This window comes from Castor canadensis, chromosome 4 (genome assembly GCF_047511655.1).
Source record: "Castor canadensis chromosome 4, mCasCan1.hap1v2, whole genome shotgun sequence".
NCBI classification, from domain to species: domain Eukaryota; kingdom Metazoa; phylum Chordata; class Mammalia; order Rodentia; family Castoridae; genus Castor; species Castor canadensis.
The window spans coordinates 171,197,420-171,216,142 of NC_133389.1; the positions used below are offsets into that span (position 1 = coordinate 171,197,420).

General features: G+C 40.2%; 1 protein-coding gene across 1 annotated transcript in view; it reads right to left on the reverse strand.

Moving 5' to 3' along the window:
- Window positions 1-5,333: 5,333 nt before the first annotated feature.
- The window catches only part of Serpine2 (serpin family E member 2), a 55,228-nt gene continuing 41,838 nt past the window's right edge, over window positions 5,334-18,723 (reverse strand). The window contains exons 4-9 of the mRNA XM_020179392.2: window positions 17,974-18,171; window positions 13,682-13,880; window positions 11,831-11,931; window positions 9,358-9,444; window positions 7,039-7,122; window positions 5,334-6,087 (exon numbers count right to left, since the gene is read on the reverse strand). Of these exons, the coding sequence (XP_020034981.1) occupies window positions 6,050-6,087; window positions 7,039-7,122; window positions 9,358-9,444; window positions 11,831-11,931; window positions 13,682-13,880; window positions 17,974-18,171 (707 nt within the window). The 3' untranslated portion in view covers window positions 5,334-6,049. The remainder of the gene's footprint in view (window positions 6,088-7,038; window positions 7,123-9,357; window positions 9,445-11,830; window positions 11,932-13,681; window positions 13,881-17,973; window positions 18,172-18,723) is intronic.

Consider the following 18,723-nt stretch of genomic DNA (forward strand, 5'->3'; position numbering starts at 1 on the left):
TGCTCCCTGCCCCCTCCCTCTCACCCCACCCCCCCTTGCTTCCAGGCAGAACTTGTTCTGTCCTTATCTCTAATTTTGCTGACGAGAAGACATAAACAATAATAAGAAAGACAAAGCGTTTTTGCTAGTCGAGATAAGGATAGCTATACAGAGATTGGATTCCTAGTATTGCTTCCATATACAAATGTGGTACAACCCAAGTTGATTCATCTCTAACTGACCTTTTCACTAGTTCCTGATCCCCTTCTCATATTGACCTCTGTCACTTGAAGGTTTCTGTATTAGTTCCTCTGCAGTGGGGACATCAAACACTTTCATGTTTTGGGTTTCCTACCTATCCCCATTCCTCCTGTATGTGCTCTCCCCTTAGCATATAACCCAAGTCCAACAACATTGCTGTATTTCTCCTGATCTAAAGTCCACATATGAGGGAGAACATACAATTTTTGGTCTTCTGAGCCTGGCTAACCTCACTCAGAATGATGTTCTCCAGTTCCATCCATTTACCAGCAAATGATAACATTTCATTCTTCTTCATGGCTGAGTAAAACTCTATTGTGTATAAGTACCACATTTTCTTAATCCATTTGTCAGTAGTGGGGCATCTTGGCTGTTTCCATAAGTTGCCTATTGTGAATAGCACTGCAATAAACATGGGTGTGCAAGTGCCTCTGGAGTAGCCTGTATCCCATTACTTTGGGTATATCCCCAGGAGTGGGATTGCTGGACCATATCGAAGATCTATGTTTAGTTTTTTAAGAAGCTTCCAAATTTTTTTTCTGGAGTGGTTGCACTAGCTTGCATTCCCACCAGCAGTGTATGAGGGTTCCTTTTTCCCCACATCCTCGCCAACACCTGTTGTTAGTGGTGTTTTTGATGATGGCTATTCTAACAGGGGTGAGGTGAAATCTTAGTGTGGTTTTGATTTGTATTTCCTTTATGGCTGGAGATGCTGAGCATTTTTCAAGACCTATATTCTTAAACTCAACTTTTTTTTCCTTCCCCTTAGCTGATCTCTGTATCATGTCTCCAGATCTCAATTTGTAAAGACCCTCAACCACTGTCCTCTAGGACCCAGAGTTGTGGCTTTTGACATTGGTTCTTTCCATAGCTGCCAGGAATGATTGCTTGATTCAATACTGTCTTGCAAACTAAGAACAACTTTTTCCAGGAGAAAATTCATGCAGTCAAAAAAATCACAATCAGAGGCACGCATACTCCTGAAAAAGAATCTGTTTAACATTAGTGTCTGTGCTTCCCACTGGTCCTCAACTTGTTCATTTACCTGATTGCCACACAGTGTCCCTAGCATGCAAGACTCATGGCTTCAGAAAAATTTTCTGAGAGAAAGAAATGGAGAAAAAGAATACTAAAAATTCTCCCTTCCACTGAATAAGAACTCAGACACTTTTTAATCAGAGCTGTTTTTCATTAAAATTGCAAACTGAACTAATATGTTTATTCTGTTCTGATCCTCTTGCTCTGTCAGTCATAAGGTCATTGACAGCTAGAGGAGGATATTTCTGTCAGAGAAATGTTTGCCAGACTTTTTTTTTTATAGTAGGCTGGGGTTTCAACTCAGGGCTTCATGTTTGCAAAGCAGGCACTCTACCTTTTGAGCCACACCTCCAATCCATTTTTCTCTGGTTATTTTGGAGATAGAGTCAGTCTCTCGAACTGTTTGCCTGAGCTGGCCTCAAACTGTGATCCTCCTGATCGCAGCTTCCTAAGTAGCTTGGATATGGGTGTGAGCCATGGTGCCCAGCTTGCCAAACCCTTAGCTGATGCTTCCTCTACATAAATTGATATTAACACCTTCATACCAATGTAGCATGTCAGTAAGGACCAGTATACATTTAACAATATACCTACAGTTAATGAGACAAAAATAGTGAAAATGATGTTCACAGGGCTCCAGATGTCTGCCGGTTCCTGGACTCAGTTCCTGGCCCTTGAATAGTTTTCTTATCTAGGAAGGACAGACACAAAACTCTGCCCTGCTGCTTTTTACCTTAGGTAGCATGGATTATGAACATAAGATGGAGGAGCTTAGAGCACTAAGAAAAAATTTGTTTCCATTTTGCTACCTAATATTCAATGACTTAATTTGTAAAACACTGACATTGTACTTGGTATGATGAACAATGATTTCTCAGTTAGCAAATTTATCACTTAAATCCATCTGTATTTCCTTTAAGATTTGAGAAAGAGGCTAAAAGGTATGGTTTGGGAATCTCCAAAAAAATGGGACCTCAAAACTAGTGGTGGGACCTCAAAACTAGTGGTGGATTCCACTCAGCCTCAGAGTAAATTCCTGAGAAGTCAAGTCATTGTATTTCAAGATTCATAGGAGGCTAAGGACACAGATGACACTTGCTGCTTATCCAGGCCTCATCTCTCTCAGCTGTCACCACTCATCAGTCCTAGTAAGGGGCGTTTACTGCTCTGTTGGCTTAGAGTGAATTGCTGGTGTTCCTACTTCAGCTCCCTCAATATGAAGCTCGTGTGTCACTTATTGGCACAACAGACACTCCCTGTACCTTTCTGTAAAGTTCTCTTGTGATTGCAATTTTTTCCAGGTCATCTGTCATTATCTCCTTTTTAGGACAAAGTCTCAAAAGGCCAGTAAGACATAGAACTTTCAATATGTGTAGGTTAATGCCTGCTTTCTTTTTCCATCATGTCTCAGGCAGAACTGAAAGTACCCTTCTCATTAAATGTCAAAAGAGTGACTTCCCTGGTGGTTGGCTCAGTTTTTCATAGGTCTACCATTTTGTTACTGTAGAAAAATTGCAGCCTGTCTCCTGCTCAAACTCAGTGTGGAATCTAATCTGTGGTAAATTGTTTGCTCAAACATGTCTACAGAACAAAAATGGTCTATCACAGGCCTGTAATTTTCGTGGCAGTCTCCATAGCTTAAATTTATCACAGTTTTCCTCAAGGAAAGTTTTCAGAGATTTGACATTTTGAAGACAAGGCTGTAGACTCATTAACTTAAGTATATCAGAGGGTAAAAGTTGAGTTATATATTTAGAAATTGAGAGACCCCCCCCCAAGTCTAGAGATTATTAACAGGTACCTGAAATCAGCCAGGATTAGCCTGGGTAAAGATGAGTAAATTGGGATTATCAAGTGAAAACAGAATATGTCATCTGGGAACCTTGATATTATGATTTTTTAAGTTTGAAATTTTATGATTAATCACTGAGGTCTCAAGAAATAGGACTAGAGAGTTCAAAATTTAATATGTCCAGTAAAATGTGACTTAGTGTACTATTGGGGAGCAGTAGTTCCGTTAGAACACATACCAGGGTCAGTCTGGCTATGTAAGAAATGGGAACTTTCTGGTCCTTTCTGGAGTGAGCACTGAGGGTGTCAAGAGACCAGGGATCTCTGACCCTGCAGCTATGTGTGCATTTTCTCTCTTAGTGTCGTACCCTATTTGTCCTACTTCCATGACTTGTGAATGCATTTGTGGTAGTAAAATACTTTGCTGTGCTGAGATGGTCTCTTTCCCTCCTAAGATTAAATTGCTTGGGAAAAAGACATATATGTCTCTGCAGCCTCTGGTACTTGCTAGCTGGTAGCACTTGTAATGATTAATTTTAGGTGTCAACTTGACAGGAGTAAGGAGTGGATGGCTCTCTAGTTAGTAAAGCATTATTTGTGGGTATACCTGTGAGGGTGTTTCCAGAAGAGACTGGTGTTTGAATCAGTGAACTAAGGAAGACCTGCCTTCACTCAGTGTGGTGAGCATCATTCAGTCACTTGAGGGCATGACAGAACAAAAAGGCAAAGGAAAGGCAAATTCATTCCCTCTTCTGGAGCAGGGACACCCGTCTTGACATTGGACATCAGAATCTCAGGTCTTGGGCCTTTGGCCTCTGACTGTGAATTACATTATGGCTGATTCTCAGACTTTAGGACTTGACTGAGCTTGCCACCAGCTTCCCTGTTTCTCCAGCTTGCAGATGACATATTGAAGAACTTCTCAGCCTCCAAAATCATGTGGGCCAATTCCCATAACAAATCCCCTCTCCTATCTGTAACTATCCAATTGGTTCTGTTTCTTTGGAAACCCCTGAACAATAAAATACTTAAATAAATAATGCATGAAGTATATAATTCTCATTTTACTGCCAACACTACCACTACTTAAACTGTTAGAATAACATTGGATTGGAGCAGAATGCTAGCAACCCCAGCAGGGCTGGCTCCAGCAGACATCAACAACAATTAGCATGTTGGGTAGAATATATGTGGCCTGAGGGAAGCATTCAAGATTGTTTTTTTCTCTTTTTTTTTTGGCATTTACTCCCAAATAGGAAAAACAGTTCTCCCCTATCTCCCTTCTCTCTTGGTTTGCTGAAGTATATAATTAAATAGTTGCAAATAACAAATAAGAATTATAGTTACAAATAAGAATGACAAATAGATGGAATGATGAATGTGATTTTTCCTTCTTCTTCTTATCATATAATTATTTTACAGGGGGTACATTGTGACATTTGCAAAAGCGCTTGCAATATACCATAGGTGAATTCACCCCCTCCATTATTCTCCTTTATTCCCCCTTCCCCCATTCCTGGGATAGTATCAGATCTCATTTTTCCATTTTCATACATGAGTACATAATTTTACTTCATTCACCCTCCTCTTTATATCCTGTTCCTCCCACTGGTGTTAACCCCTAGACAGGATCTGTTTTACCTTCCTGTTCTCTGTTTTTTAAAAAATGAATGTGGATGTGATGTTTTAGTGTAAAGTTAAAGAGTGACAAGTAGCATTTGAGCTAAAAAAAAAAGCAATATATTTTTAAGTTTTGATAAGAAATGTTTTAAACTATTCTGATTCAGTTAAAACTACATACTTGTAGGAAATTAGCTTTGAAACACCAGGCAAATAGTAACATAATTGTGATGCTTGAATTCAACTTGGAAAATTATTCCAAAAAATGAAACAAAAATTGTCATTTCAAAAACCAAACACTCATTCACTGGGTCACTCTGATTTCCAAAATACGTCAGTCCCCAGTCACTTTTTTCTGTACTTGTACAAAATCCACATCTTTGCTGAAAATACTTGGCCACCACTCGAGTGCACAGTAGCTCACATTAGACCTGGGACTAGTTTAAGAGTTCCCCCTTTAAGTGATCTATAGACTGCTGAAGCAAGGAATAGTGTTTGGTTATCAGATTTAGAGGAAAAGGACAGAAAAACTTCAGAGGCTTTGAATTTCTTATTGTAGCGCTAAGTGAAACGGCTCATTAGAAGAGGAGTATTTTTTTAAAGGCTGTTTCTTTTGTTATTTTCAAATAGCAGAGAAATGGCAATTTTTAAATTTTTACTACTCATAACACTTTATTTTTACTTTGTACAAAATACAAAAATGCCAATCCAGAGAGTACAGACCAGTAGTGACAGGCACACTGCACAACAGCAAACCTTGTCTAGCAAGACATTTGTTTTTTCAATTGTATTTTAGTGAATACATGCATTATATAAACAACAACAAAAAACACACAGAGGCTGAAGATTTTGCTATTTCCACCCCCAAAATCATAATGTTTGCTATCAAGGCTTTGGATGGAGGTGGGAAAAAGAATTAAAAAGACAAATAATGTTTCCATAAAAACATAAAAACTACCATAAAAATGTCATTTTTTCCCCTTTTCTATCACATTGATTAAATTTCTCCTGGAAAGCCACACATATAAACAAAACAAAACAAAAATCCTGAACTGGACAAACAGCAGATACTCAAGAGGGTTGTTAACCTAGGTAACTGTTCAGTAGTTTAAAGAATCTTTTAGACATCTTTGAAGGCTTTCTATTCATTCCTCAATACAGTGATCCAGCCACCATGCCCTTTCTTCTAATGCCTCCCAGAACAGAAATGCTTGCATTATTGAGTCTGTTGCTAAGAACTAGTTTTGAAAAAGAAAGCAATGTACAAAAATATTTAACAGAACTATGAAAGATGTAAGAAAGGAGTGTTTTCTTCATAGCAAAGTCATCATCACTTTACATGGTTTCTTTTATATGTTCTTCAGGGTTTGTTTATCTGCCCCATGAATAAGACTGCACCTAGAGCATTAAAAAGAAATAATGCATGACTCTACAAAAGAACAATCTGTAAGATAAGATGAAAGGTGTTGTATTTAAGGGGAGGAAAGAAGCCATGTTTCACTTATTGCTGTGCAATTAGGACTTCCTGCAAGTATAAAAATGGCCCATAGCCCATATCCTCACTGTCCAATATGGTAGCCATTAGTCGCAGATGGCAATCGGAGTGCTTAAACGTGGCTAGTATGACTAAGAAGTTGAATTCTTAACTACATTCATTTTAACTAATTTAAAGTTAAGGCCACACACATACCTAAAAGATCCAGTATTGAACAGTTCAGTTCTGAAGTGTACTAATTTAGGACATTAGAGATGCAATTAGATAAAAGGATAAGGAACTATCTTCTTATTAAAATAGTAGTCAAACCCAAAATATATTAGTTCCTACTCTATGACTTTGTGGAGTCAACCTCTCCACAAAGAACTTTATACTTCATAATGTACTAACAGGAAGGAACCATCATTATCCTTTTTTTGCTGGAAGCCAGAGCCAAGTTTGAATCTAAGACTTGCGGAGCTACAATCTATCAAATTCACAATTTTCAGGTCATAGGACACAGTGGGCTTGCAAAGGCCGAACACATGTAAATCTTGCAAAATTTAATGCATTTATAAAAATATGGAAAAAAATCAATAGACGTCAAGTGTCCCAAAGGGATGCTGAACCTCTCTATATGTTAAAAACAACAACAAACCCCAAACCTAAAATCCTATCAGTATTTAAAGTACTTTGTACCACTCTGTGAACACAACCTTCATTATCCTGTCTTTAACGGGGCTGGTTCTATTGTTCAGTGTTTGCTGTTGACATGAGGGAAACAGGTGAAGGGCAATGCTGCTGGACGCAACTATGACTAGAATGTTCCTCTCTGAATACCAACATCCAGTACAGATTGGAAGAGAACCACTTACCTGTAGGATTATGTCGGATAAAAAACAGAAAGGGTCTGTCTACTATAAACCAGGGAGGTGATGACCGTGCAATTAGAATTGCAGCTATGGGAAGAAAAGGACAATGTGTTAGACATCCAGCATAAGACCAGCAAGGTAGTTAGCCTGAAGGTCGCTCAGACACTGGTGTTTCAGGACTTTAATCCCTGTCCCATAGGCTGGCTGTGCTACATGGCCTCACTGATCACCACTTATTAAACATCTACTCAGGCCTTTCACAGTTTCTGTCTATGTGTTCTACAAAAGCTCTACTTTCTCTAATAAATGTACTTATTCCTCCTAGACTTTTTATCATGATTAAATGACATAAAGCATGTTACAGCTCTTAGAACAGTGACTGCACTAATTGAACACCCAACGTGTGCTTACTGTTACCATTACCTATTTTTATTCATACCATCTGCTGTGCTGATGAAGCCCCCTGGCCATTTTTTTGTTGTTGTTATTTTGGTGGAGTGGAGGTGGGTTTTGAACTCAGGGCTTTGCACTTGCAAAGCAGGTACTCTACCACTTGAGCCATACCTCCAGCCCACCCTGGGCATTTTTAACCTATCCATATCCTTTCTGTACATGCAGGCCCAGCTCAAAATTCTCAGTTTGCAGGATCTGTGCCTTCTCATTTAGTCCATTGTTTAGGCTTCCTTTGCCATCAGGACCTGGGTGGTGACAAGGGCCCTGTATTTGGGTTAGCACTCTGCTGTTGTGGCCTTCAATTCCTAACACACACTGAACAAGGAACTCCACATTTTCATTTTACACAAAGCCCCACAAATTATGTGGAAGGATTGCCATACTAGTTGGCAAAACTGGTCAGTAACTTTGGCAAAATTTAGATGTCACTTATAAATACCTAGAAAAGACAAAAGGCATCTTGAAAATCCAAATCTCTTATTCTTGGTCTTCATTTTAAATACTATTTTAATTAATTAATTTTTGGTGCTGGGACCCACCCAACCTTTGGGTTTTTGAGACAGGGCCTCATTATCTATCCCAACCTGGCTGGAAACTTAGTATGTATTCCAGGTTGGTCTCAAAGTAACAATCCTGCATCAGCCTCCCAAATGATAGGATTACAGGTATGTACTACCATACCCAGTTTAAATGCTATTTTAAGAGAATAAAAAACCCCAAAGGAAATGAGGTGTCTATTATGATATAAATGACATCTTTTAATAAACAGAAATATTCAACTGACCTGTAAAGGCAGCTCTATTATTCACTTTATGAGCTCACAGATTTGACCTCATCTCTTCATCCAATCTCACATGGACAACTGAGAGGACAGGGGACTGACTTAGGGTTGTTCTACTTTCTCATGCATTTTATAAGCCATGAAGGAGAAAGCAGATGTGGATGTTCCACTGATCAAGAAAGGCTGCGCTGCAATCCTGCTGCAATCCAACAGATGCTTGCTAATTTTTCACTTTGTCCTGAGAGACCTGCCTGGCTATTCTCCTATAAGGATGCACTGCTATTTTATGTTTCAATCTGAAGATGGGTCTCTCCTGTCAATAAGAAGCCAGAATATGCTTATCTTCCTGAGCCCGGGGGGCCAAAAAGTTACTGTCTTCAGGCCAAGTCTGTAGGATCACATCCTGTTTTTATAAATAAAGGTTTATTGGAACAGACACACCCATTCACTTGTACTGCCTCCGGCTGCTTTCACACTATAATGACAGACTTGTGGTGGTGATCACAGTACGGTGCCCAAAGTACACACTCCCCAGCTCTTCACAGATGTTGATGACTCTTGTTAGCAATTCCTCTAGAAATGTCCCTCACTTGAATCTTTTTTATTTAGTGGTACTGGGAACTGAGGGCTAAGCAGGCACTCTACTATCTGAGCTATGCCTCCAGCCTTTCTTACTCTGGTTATTTTGGAGATAGGGTCTTGTTTTTTGCCTAGACCTGCCTGAACTGCAGTCCTATTGTAGGCTTCCTGTGGTAGCTGGGATGAGACGCATGCACTGCCACACTCAGCTTTTTTCAGCTAAGCTCAGGTCTCACAAACTTTTTTGCCCAGGCTGGTCTTGAACCATGATTCTCCCCATCTCAATCCCTCCGCCCCCCCCCACAAGTAGCTAGGATTATAGTATTAGCCACTGGCTTCTGGCTTAAATGATTTTTTTTTTTTAATGAAACACTTGATCTGCTCATACTCACTATTGCTTCCCAAGGACCAGCCCCCAGTGCCCAGCTAGAAAAAGGGTTCTTTAGAAGGAACTGGAATGTGTCTGCTTCCTTACTCGAACCAACCCTGCCATATGACCCAGCACCTACTTGTTGCTGCTGAAGCTTTGGTTCCATCTTCACTAACTTCGATTTTTGCTTTTTGCAAGATTTGAGAAACATGAAGATTTTCTGTCCCTGTTCCCAGAAAATAACACAAAGTCAGTCTTTGTTTGACATGCATGCCATCCATTTGATTGGGGAAATACCCTCAAAGCCATGGCAAATTTTGGTTCTTAAAAAGAATTGGGTTAGAAGTCAACTCCAACAGCCCTGAAGACTGAGGGCTCCAGGTGGCTATACTTGTGGTAAGTTTTAATCTCTGCTAAATGAACTCTGATACTCACTTCTCAGAGGCAGGCCTAGTCTTCAGCTGTAAGTGCCTCTAATCAATTCAACTCTAAATTTTATTTTTAAAATGAAAAGAACAGAACAGTAAAAAGGAAGCCCAGTTTTACAGAAGAAGCAAGACAACAATATTATTTTTCAGTTACAGACTATTAGGCCCAGAAACGATTTGAGATAGCATTTACAGATGGGGAAACTGAGGCCCAGAGTGTTAAGAAATCTGCCTTCAAGGTTAATCTGATTAAAGTACAATATATAAATGTCTGAAATACCAAGGCAAAACTCCCTTGAACTATCAACACATATTAAAAAAAAATAAAGGACAGAAAGAAAAACAGGTCCTTTGTAGGAGTGGGCACCAGGGGGAGGGGGGAAGATATAAGGAAAGGGTGAAGAAGGGTAAATATAGTGGATGTACTTTGTACTCATGTATGAAAATAGAATAATGAAACCTGCTGGAATTGTTCTAAGAAGGGGAATGAGGGAGAACAATAGAGGGGTGAATCTGAATAAGATATAGTGTAAGTACATAAGTAAATGTCACAATATATCCCCCTGTACAACTATTATATGCTAATAAAAAAAGATGTCTTCCCCAAATCATATGGCTAGTTTAGTAGCAGAAGTGGGTGCTGGCTTTCCACAACACCAGTCACTCATCTCACGGATTGGCATTTTAGTGACAAGGACAATGAAAGTGAGCAAAGTTTGGACTCCCAGGGAGGGCTGGGCGCAGAATTGCAGCTGTGCCTGGGGGCTTTTAGAACTCACTTTCCTTCTCTCCATAGCCCAAGCACCCAGCAGTGCGTATGGGGTGGAACTTTCCAGAAGCATGCCAACTGCAGTTACCATTAGCCTGATGGGACATGGGTCTGGATGCAGAGGGGAAAAGTGCTTTCTGTGTCATCTGGTTTTTGAGTCGTCTGCACCGATGCTCAGGGCTCCTAAGATTATTGTAACTAAGATGCATGTTTACAGGGCCACATCACTTGCAAGGTTAAAGAGCTTGTCTTGGGAGCATTTGAGATACCTTACCCTCTCTGTGAACACCTCCTATTTAACTGTTTAGACTACAGTGGATGACCCTGAAGGGGAAAGAGGAAGGCTTGGTTAAAATGAAGATTCTGATTTAGTAGGGCTAAATCAGACCTAAGGTTGTACATTTTCAACAGCTTCCAGGTCAGGTTTGCTTTCAGACTTGGGATCAGAGTGTGATCCACAAGGGAACACACTCATAGGGTATCAGAATATCCACAAAGCTGTGGTTCCAGCAAGGGGACTGGGCTTGTCCCAGTACAGGTACTTGGTGTTGACTATTTGGGGTTGGTAATGAACCAATTTCCTTTCAGTCAAGGGGAAAAGTAAAAACTAAATTGTACACCATGTACATGCCATGACTTTTCTTTGGAAGGAGGTTTCTGTGTTCTAAATTTAAAAGGCAAAGAACTGGCTATTCAAACAACCCTAGAAAAAGTTAAATAGACTCACAAATGAAGGGACATGATACCAGAGCTGTCTTAGATTCTCTGGAAAGAAAAGTTCTAATCATACTCATTTGAACATATGTTACTGCAGATCAATGGTCTTAAAATGCCAAAATATATGTTCAGTTTACATGCCTACAGTGGAGTAAACAAGTATTTGAGAACTAAAAAATCTTGACTCTTTTCAAGCCCAAGATAAAAACTTGCATTGGAAAAAAGAGACTAATATCTAGCTATAAGCCAAATTTTGGGATTGGAGATGTAGCTCAGTTGTAAAAAAGCTTGCCCAGCATGCCAGGGTTCCATTCCCCAGTGCCACACACACACACACACACACACACACACACACACACACACCACAAATAAATAAATAAAAAAGGAAAGAAAGAAAAGAAAGGGAGCAAGGGAGGGGGGAAAAGAAAGGGAAGGAAGGAGGAAGAAGGTCAAAATTTTAGGTGACAGAGGCAAATTTACACCTGAAATGCAGGGATGAATGACATATGCTGATTTCAATGATAAAGGATGCTGATTTAAATGATGAAGAAGGATAATAGCATCACTTGGTGACACACCAAATTAAAACTTGGAAATTTTACAGCAACACACTTCTAATTCTGATCTTTTCTCTTTGAACATATCAGAGACTCTAACATTTTCTTCAAGTTTCTGAGTAAGTTTCAAATTGGACATACTTGTTATTTTTGCAAAGTTTGCCTTTGATGAATCAAACATCTCAGTGATGCCAAGAACTTCCAGTGGCTCCTTCAGATCTGTTTGTGCTTCAGCTGTGAACCTACATTAAAGCAAAAAATAGGGAGAGAAAACCACAAGGCTATAAATGAGACAAAATGATATAATCAGTGTATATTTAAAAAGACTCTTTAAAAAGTAAGACCTGAACACCAATCTGAATTGTATCTTGACTTTTAATTCTAAAATTTAAATATGGGTAGAGAACAATTCTTCTCCTTACAAGAAGTATGGGTGTTCTCTCCTTCATGTGCAAAAGGCTCCCTACTTCTATACTTATGAAGAGCTACATAAGCCCTTTCTCTTACACTGATGTAAAGGTTCAGACTGTTAAACTAGCCCTGGTACTCTGTAGTATCTATAGTTCTTCCCCATATACAACTAAAGAACCGCCATGATTCTGGCAGTTGAGATGGTCAAGAGAGGAGATTCTTTCCTTGTAGTATGTGTGGGGATTCTGAATGCATTTCACTGTTAAAACATGAGCAAGCATTAGGAACAGGGGACATGGTATTATATTTAGGTATATATGAGTTTCTTGTATATTTGTGGCTAATTGGTCATATATGTACATTTAAATGTCAGTTATTAAGCCTACCATCAGAAGATGCTTCATTAGATTTTTTTTTGATGGTACTGGGGCTTGAACTCAGAACCTACACCTTGAGCCACTCCACCAGCCCTTTTTTTGTGATGGTTTTTTTGAGATAGGGTCTTGCTAAGTATTTGCCCAGGGCTGCCTTTGAACTGCAATCCTCCTGATCTCTGCCTCCTGAGTCTAGGGTTACAGGTGTGAGCCACGGGCGCCTGGCTTGCTTCATTAGATTTGATCTGAAGAGCAGCAAGAGAAGGTGAACAGATTCTCACCACAGATGGGTAGCAGTGGTGATCTGCCTGTTCTTCTCCCATGGAGGCCAGGATGTCACTATATGGTTCACTTACATTGAGCACTGCCTACTTGAAGGCTTATTTTTCCAAAAGAAAAATCTTGGGAGGTATACTAATACTTGTTGTAAATGTATTACTCTGATCACTTGACTCAGTGACTGGGGAATCAAAGGCTATTGGAATTTTACACTACCACCAGGGGTGAATAGTTGCGAGAAAGATAATGTTGAAAAATTCACAGAAAGTGAACCACATTCATTGCCTTCTCCACAGGCTTGGACAAAGTATTCTCTAACCTGTTAGAAATCAGGACACACACAGAATTTGGGATTACTTTTCCCTTGGCTTCAAGTCAGACAGCTCAAATTCCATGTATATTTTACTTTTAAGGTATAATAGAAGAACTGCCTTAAAAACCAACATAAAAATTCTGCCTTGGTAGTTCTGACATGTGTATTTCCCACCTAGTGTTTGGGTCATGGTCTTTAATAACTTCTAGATGAAGCTTAAATAACCAAAATAAAGTTCCTTACCAAACATACAGGTCTCCCTTATACTTCCTTGTATTTTTTTCATCTATACTATACAATGATATGCGTGTGTTTTCAGTTTTTTAATAGAATGAGATATATTAAATTGTCACAGGGTCATGAAGAAACTATAGTCATGATAGCAGACCAAAACTGCCTTCTTTCCTTCCTTATCATCATTATCCAACCATATAAGAAGCACAGAGGTGGAGAGAAAGCTTTCAGAAAAACATAGCCTTATATTCCTACCATGCACTTCCTACAAAGTAGAACAGGCCTCAAGGCATGGATATCTTAGCCTCACATTTCTGATACTGGACACAATGGCTCCTGACTGAACAATGCATTATATTCTCTTAGGGAAGGGGCACTTACTTGGGCAAGACCACCTGCACCCTCTTGGGCACCATGGTGCTCATCCAGCTGTCGATGGTCTTGGTGCTGATGTGAGGGATGATGGCAGACAGAGGGGTGGAGCTCTCGGTGGGCAGCGCAATTAGCATGCTGATGCTCTCCCCGTGGTAGGGCAGTTCAATAAAGTTGTACCATAAGTCATTGGGGGTGCGTGTAGACCCTAAATAAATCAGAGGCAGGTTCAGCACATGCCTGGTGACTTCTAGAAGGAGCACAAGCACTTGCTGGCTCACCAAGTGAGCTTCAGAGGGAAAAGAGCAATTCAGTGGGAGAACCTCCCTTTTCCACAGTTGGTTTCCTCAGAAGGACAAAGATAAGGACAGTGCTTTCTTTCTTCCCTGGTGCAGAATTTTCTTTCTTCAGTCTAGACAGAATGCCTTTGGGCATCATGAAACTCACTTTGATTCTGCTGAGCAGAATTTAACCATCATTAGGTACTCAGCATACAATGCTTTGCAAGAAGTTGACCTTTCTATGGATAAAAGAATGAATTTAAGCTGCCTTATAAGAATTTTTTTTAATTTACTACTTTTTAACACATAAATTGTATTGTGTATATCTAAGGTTTGATGCTATGGGATACATATAGGTAGCAAAACAACTACTATAATGAAGCAAATAAACATATCCATTATTTCATACAGTTACTCTTTTTTTGGGTGTTATTTCCAGGTGACAAGAAGAACTAAAATCCACTCTTCCAGCAGCAATCTCAAATCTCATTTAATTGCATTATTTATAGTCTTCATTTGGGATAATTCCTATGTGTTAGTGTGGAAAAGGAAGCAGATGAATGGCTTTTTTCTGCTAGACCCTTACCAGCTACTTTAATACATTTAGAATTGTCAGCACCCTATGGTATATGACCAGCCCTCTTTTACAGAAAGAGGCTGCAACTGGAAACAGCAAGGGTCTTGTCAAGGGGCCCGTGGCTGTGAATGTAGAGGGCCAGTAGTTGTCTTCTTCACTGTCCTGACTCCCTGCTCATGCTGCACCAGCTCTGGTAACCGCTATTAGGGATTTTAAGTTATTTTATGATAACTTTTGCATCCTAAAGAAAACTCAAGAATTATCTAAATTAGCATTTCTCAAAACAGTGTACAGAGCATATTCTACCTGCAAGACACTCTGCAGGCAAGGCAGATTCCATAGCCTAGAATCTTTAGGAGGCATTGGATGTTGGTATCTTCCTGCAGATCCCTTATCTATATCAGTATTGTAAAGCTCTAAGACATACCAAAACCAAGTGCTTAATTCTAGTTATCCCCACATTCTCAAGCTAATTTGATCTTATGACACTTTTTATTCCATGTGAAATATTCAAAATATTAGAAACTGCTATGGTTTGAATGTGTTCCCTTAAATTCCTGTGTTAGAAACTTATTTCCTAAATTCATATGTTGATGATATAGGAGGGGACCTTCCAGAGGACTGAACTGGGATCATGAGAGGGGAGCCCTTATAATGGCATCAATAAATAAAGGAGAGAAAGTCAATATGGCATCTCATGCCTGTGATTCCAGCTACTTGGGAGGTGGAGGAAAGAGGATTGCAAGTTCAGTACCAGTCTTGGCAAAGCATGAAATATAAACAAAGGGCTGAAGGTGTGGCTCAGGTGGTAGAGTGTTTACCTAGCATGTGCCAGGTCCTGGGTTCAATCACCAGTACGGGAAAAAAAAAAAAATAGAAGAGGGGGAGGAGGAGGAAAGACCTGAGCTGGTATGCTTGCTCAGAACATGATATGTGTGAGGCCAGGTTATGGTGAGAAGGCCCTCAATGGGTGAAAACTCTTGGATTGCTCAGCCTCTAGAACCATGAGTTAAATATATAACTTCTATCTTCTAAAATAAATTATTACCTAGTCTCAGATACTTTGTAACAGCCATGGAAAATGGATCAAGACAGCAACTGAGCAACACAACTGGGCACTGCCCAATTCCAGTGAATGAAAGCCATAATTAAGGGCACCAGCAAGCTGCCCAGCTCATGATAAGGGGGCCAGAGTGGCTATTAGCCAGTCCATGGAGAAAGGTTTTCCACAGAGCATGCCTGAGGAGCCTATGAAGCCTTTAAATTAAGCAATTAATGAGCTACAAAAATTAACCAGATGGATGGAAAGCCAGCATTTCTAGATTTATGGTGGATTTCTAAAATATTTTTTTAAACTTAAAGATGAACTCTGTGGCCTTGGTGAAGTGGTGAAGTTACTTCACCTTTCTGTGCCTCCCTGTACACACAGTGGAGACATCAGTGTGTTAAAGTGTGGCCCTCACAGGGTAGCTGTGATGATTAAATGACAATAAATAAATAAATAATTATATAAGGTACTTAGCAGGGCCTGGTCCATGGTTAGTCCTCTCCTCTTCCCCTAAATGATCAAGAAGGACAGCATAGTTAAGAGAGAAAAGAGAAAGCGAGTTTCTTTTTTTATTTTCACTGGATTTTGGTGACATCCTTTAACAATCACAGTATTTGAGTCAGGGAACTTCAACAGGCTAGATCTCCACAGAAGGGGTTTTGAGGGATGAGCAGAGGGAGAGAGGAAGAGAGAGAAGAACAGCAAAGGAGAGAGAGTGACCTTCATTATGTAGTGAGCACTTTCAGCCATGCAGTATGGCAAAATACTGAAGCCATTAGAACATCTGACACTACAGGAAGACATTAGTTTCTCCTCAAGCAAGAGTGCTGGTAGTGGGTGGCTGCTTGGTGTCCACTGGTCCCCATGCCCTGCAATGCCCTGGAGGGTGGTTCAGGAACCCAGGACAGCTGCCTCAGCTCAGGATGCACGTGAACTCACGCCAGCCTGGCTCCTGTCTTGGGACTCCCTAAGAATCAAAGTTAGGATTCTTTATCTTTACTTTTTAGCCTGCGTAATAAAATGGTCTCAGAAGAAACTGAAAAATCAATGAGAGAGTGAGAAAAATCACCTCCTAATGAGCTCTTTAATCCTTGCAGACAACACGAAGTCCCTACTCTGGCAGAGCTAATTTTTAGAAACTGTGAAATTTGGGAAGCAGTTAATAAATTATTGCTCCAGGGCCTCACGCAAGGACCTGGAGGCACTAACTACTTCAGAAGTGTTAAAGTGGACTGAGGCTGTGGATAATGAAAAAGTATGAGTTGGGGAAGTAACACATTCACTCCCCCGTTAACCCATCCTTGGCTGCATACGCCATTACTGATCAGTAAAACCATTCTGCATGTGGCCACTCACATCTGCTTGACTGATCTCTGCCTGGCTCAGCCTCTACCTCCAGAAGCTGGTGCCTGGTGGTTCAAGGAGCTGGGAGATGAGTGAACACCTCTCCTCTCTTTCCACCTAGGAACTCAGTACTGCTCTCACAGAAGACAAGGGCTGAGGCTACGGACGTGTGCTCTGGTATTACAGGACCTGGATTCAAAGCCTGCTTATACAGCACACTTGCTCAGTGATCTCAGCAACTCCTTAATTCAAAATCTTAGTTTCTTAATCTGTAAAATGTGATGATAAGAGGACTTACTTTATATGAGAATTCAATGAGATAATACAGAGTAGCTTCTGATGTAAGCAGCTTTCTCACTATGTAGCCCTGGCTGGCCTTGAACTCAAGATCCTCCTGCCTTAGTCTCCTGAGTGCTGGGATTATAAGTATGCACCACCATGCTTGGCTTCCTCTCTTCTTAAATGTTAAGTCACTGCTTGTAGTCCATTTGATTTTTAAAAATCCTGTCTCCCAGTACCTGGTCTTTTTTTCAGTGGGGCTTTGTGCTTGCAAAGCAGGCTGCTTGAGCTCACCTCCAGTCCATTTTGTTATTTTGGAGATGGCGTCTTGTGAACTATTTGCTGGCCTTGAACTGTGATCTTCCTGGTCTCAGCTTCCCAGTAACTAGGATTACAGGTGTGAGCCTCAGGCACCCTGCTTCACTTTTTGTTTGTTTTAAATAACAAGATTCGCTTTTTCTTTTCTTTCTTTTTCTGTGGTACTGGGGATTGAATCCAGGACCTTGCACTTGCTAGCAAGTGCTCTAACCCTTGAGCCTTGCCTCCAGCCTTTCTTTTTTGTTGTTGTTGTTTTAACTTTGTTGTCGAGATAACTTTGCCAGGGAACTAGCCTAGCTAGTGATCCTCCTGCTACTGCCTCCTGAGTAGCTGAGATTTCAGGTATGCACCACCACACCTGACTTAAGATCTGCTCTTGAATTAAGTCAAAGCATTCAAGAGCCTTTCTGCCACCATCACTTTCTAGAACAGGCCTCACCCAGCATGGACTTACCACTCCGGAACACAGAGAGCTGGGCCAGCATTGGCACTAGATAGGATTTCCCATCAGGTGCCATGAATGTCCGCTTCTTTGTGTTCTCAGGTTGAAACCGGGATTTCCACAAACCCTTAAAATACACAGCATTGACAAGGACCAGTCTGGTGAGCATGCCATCGATAAGATCTGGGGACAGCAGATTGTCGATCATGCCTGTTAAGTCAGAGAACAAACAAGGAAAAAAGACCTCAGGATTGGTGACTGAGTGGAGGGCAAACAGCAGCTGTTGATCAAGCAAAATGAAAAATCAAGTAGACTTTTAAAGGATTTAAAAAAAGTTTTTAAAGCATTCTTTCATATTTCTAACTTTTCTCAAGTTTAAAAATTACAAGTAAACTTGTAAACAAGTTAAAAATCAGAGAACTAGAAGAGTGTTGAAACCCTAATTAGGGGTTATCAAACTTTAGGTCAAGAAATTATTATTGGTTCTATAAACCCCGTGTTTCAGAAAATTGTACTCATCTCATAAGCTCTAGGTAATTAATAAGTATTTTCCATGTTTTTACTGACAACTGACATCTGTGACTCTTGTAGAGTTTTGTATTCCCATAAGACAAACAGTTTTTGGTTTGAAACACTGGCTTGATTAGCCTGGGTGATGTTATCAAAGGTAAGTGCTTACTTTCTCGTAACATTTCAAAAGTGTTGAGGGTTAGTTTGGAATCCCTGGTTCTTATAAGGCCTACATAAAAAAGAACTGAAATC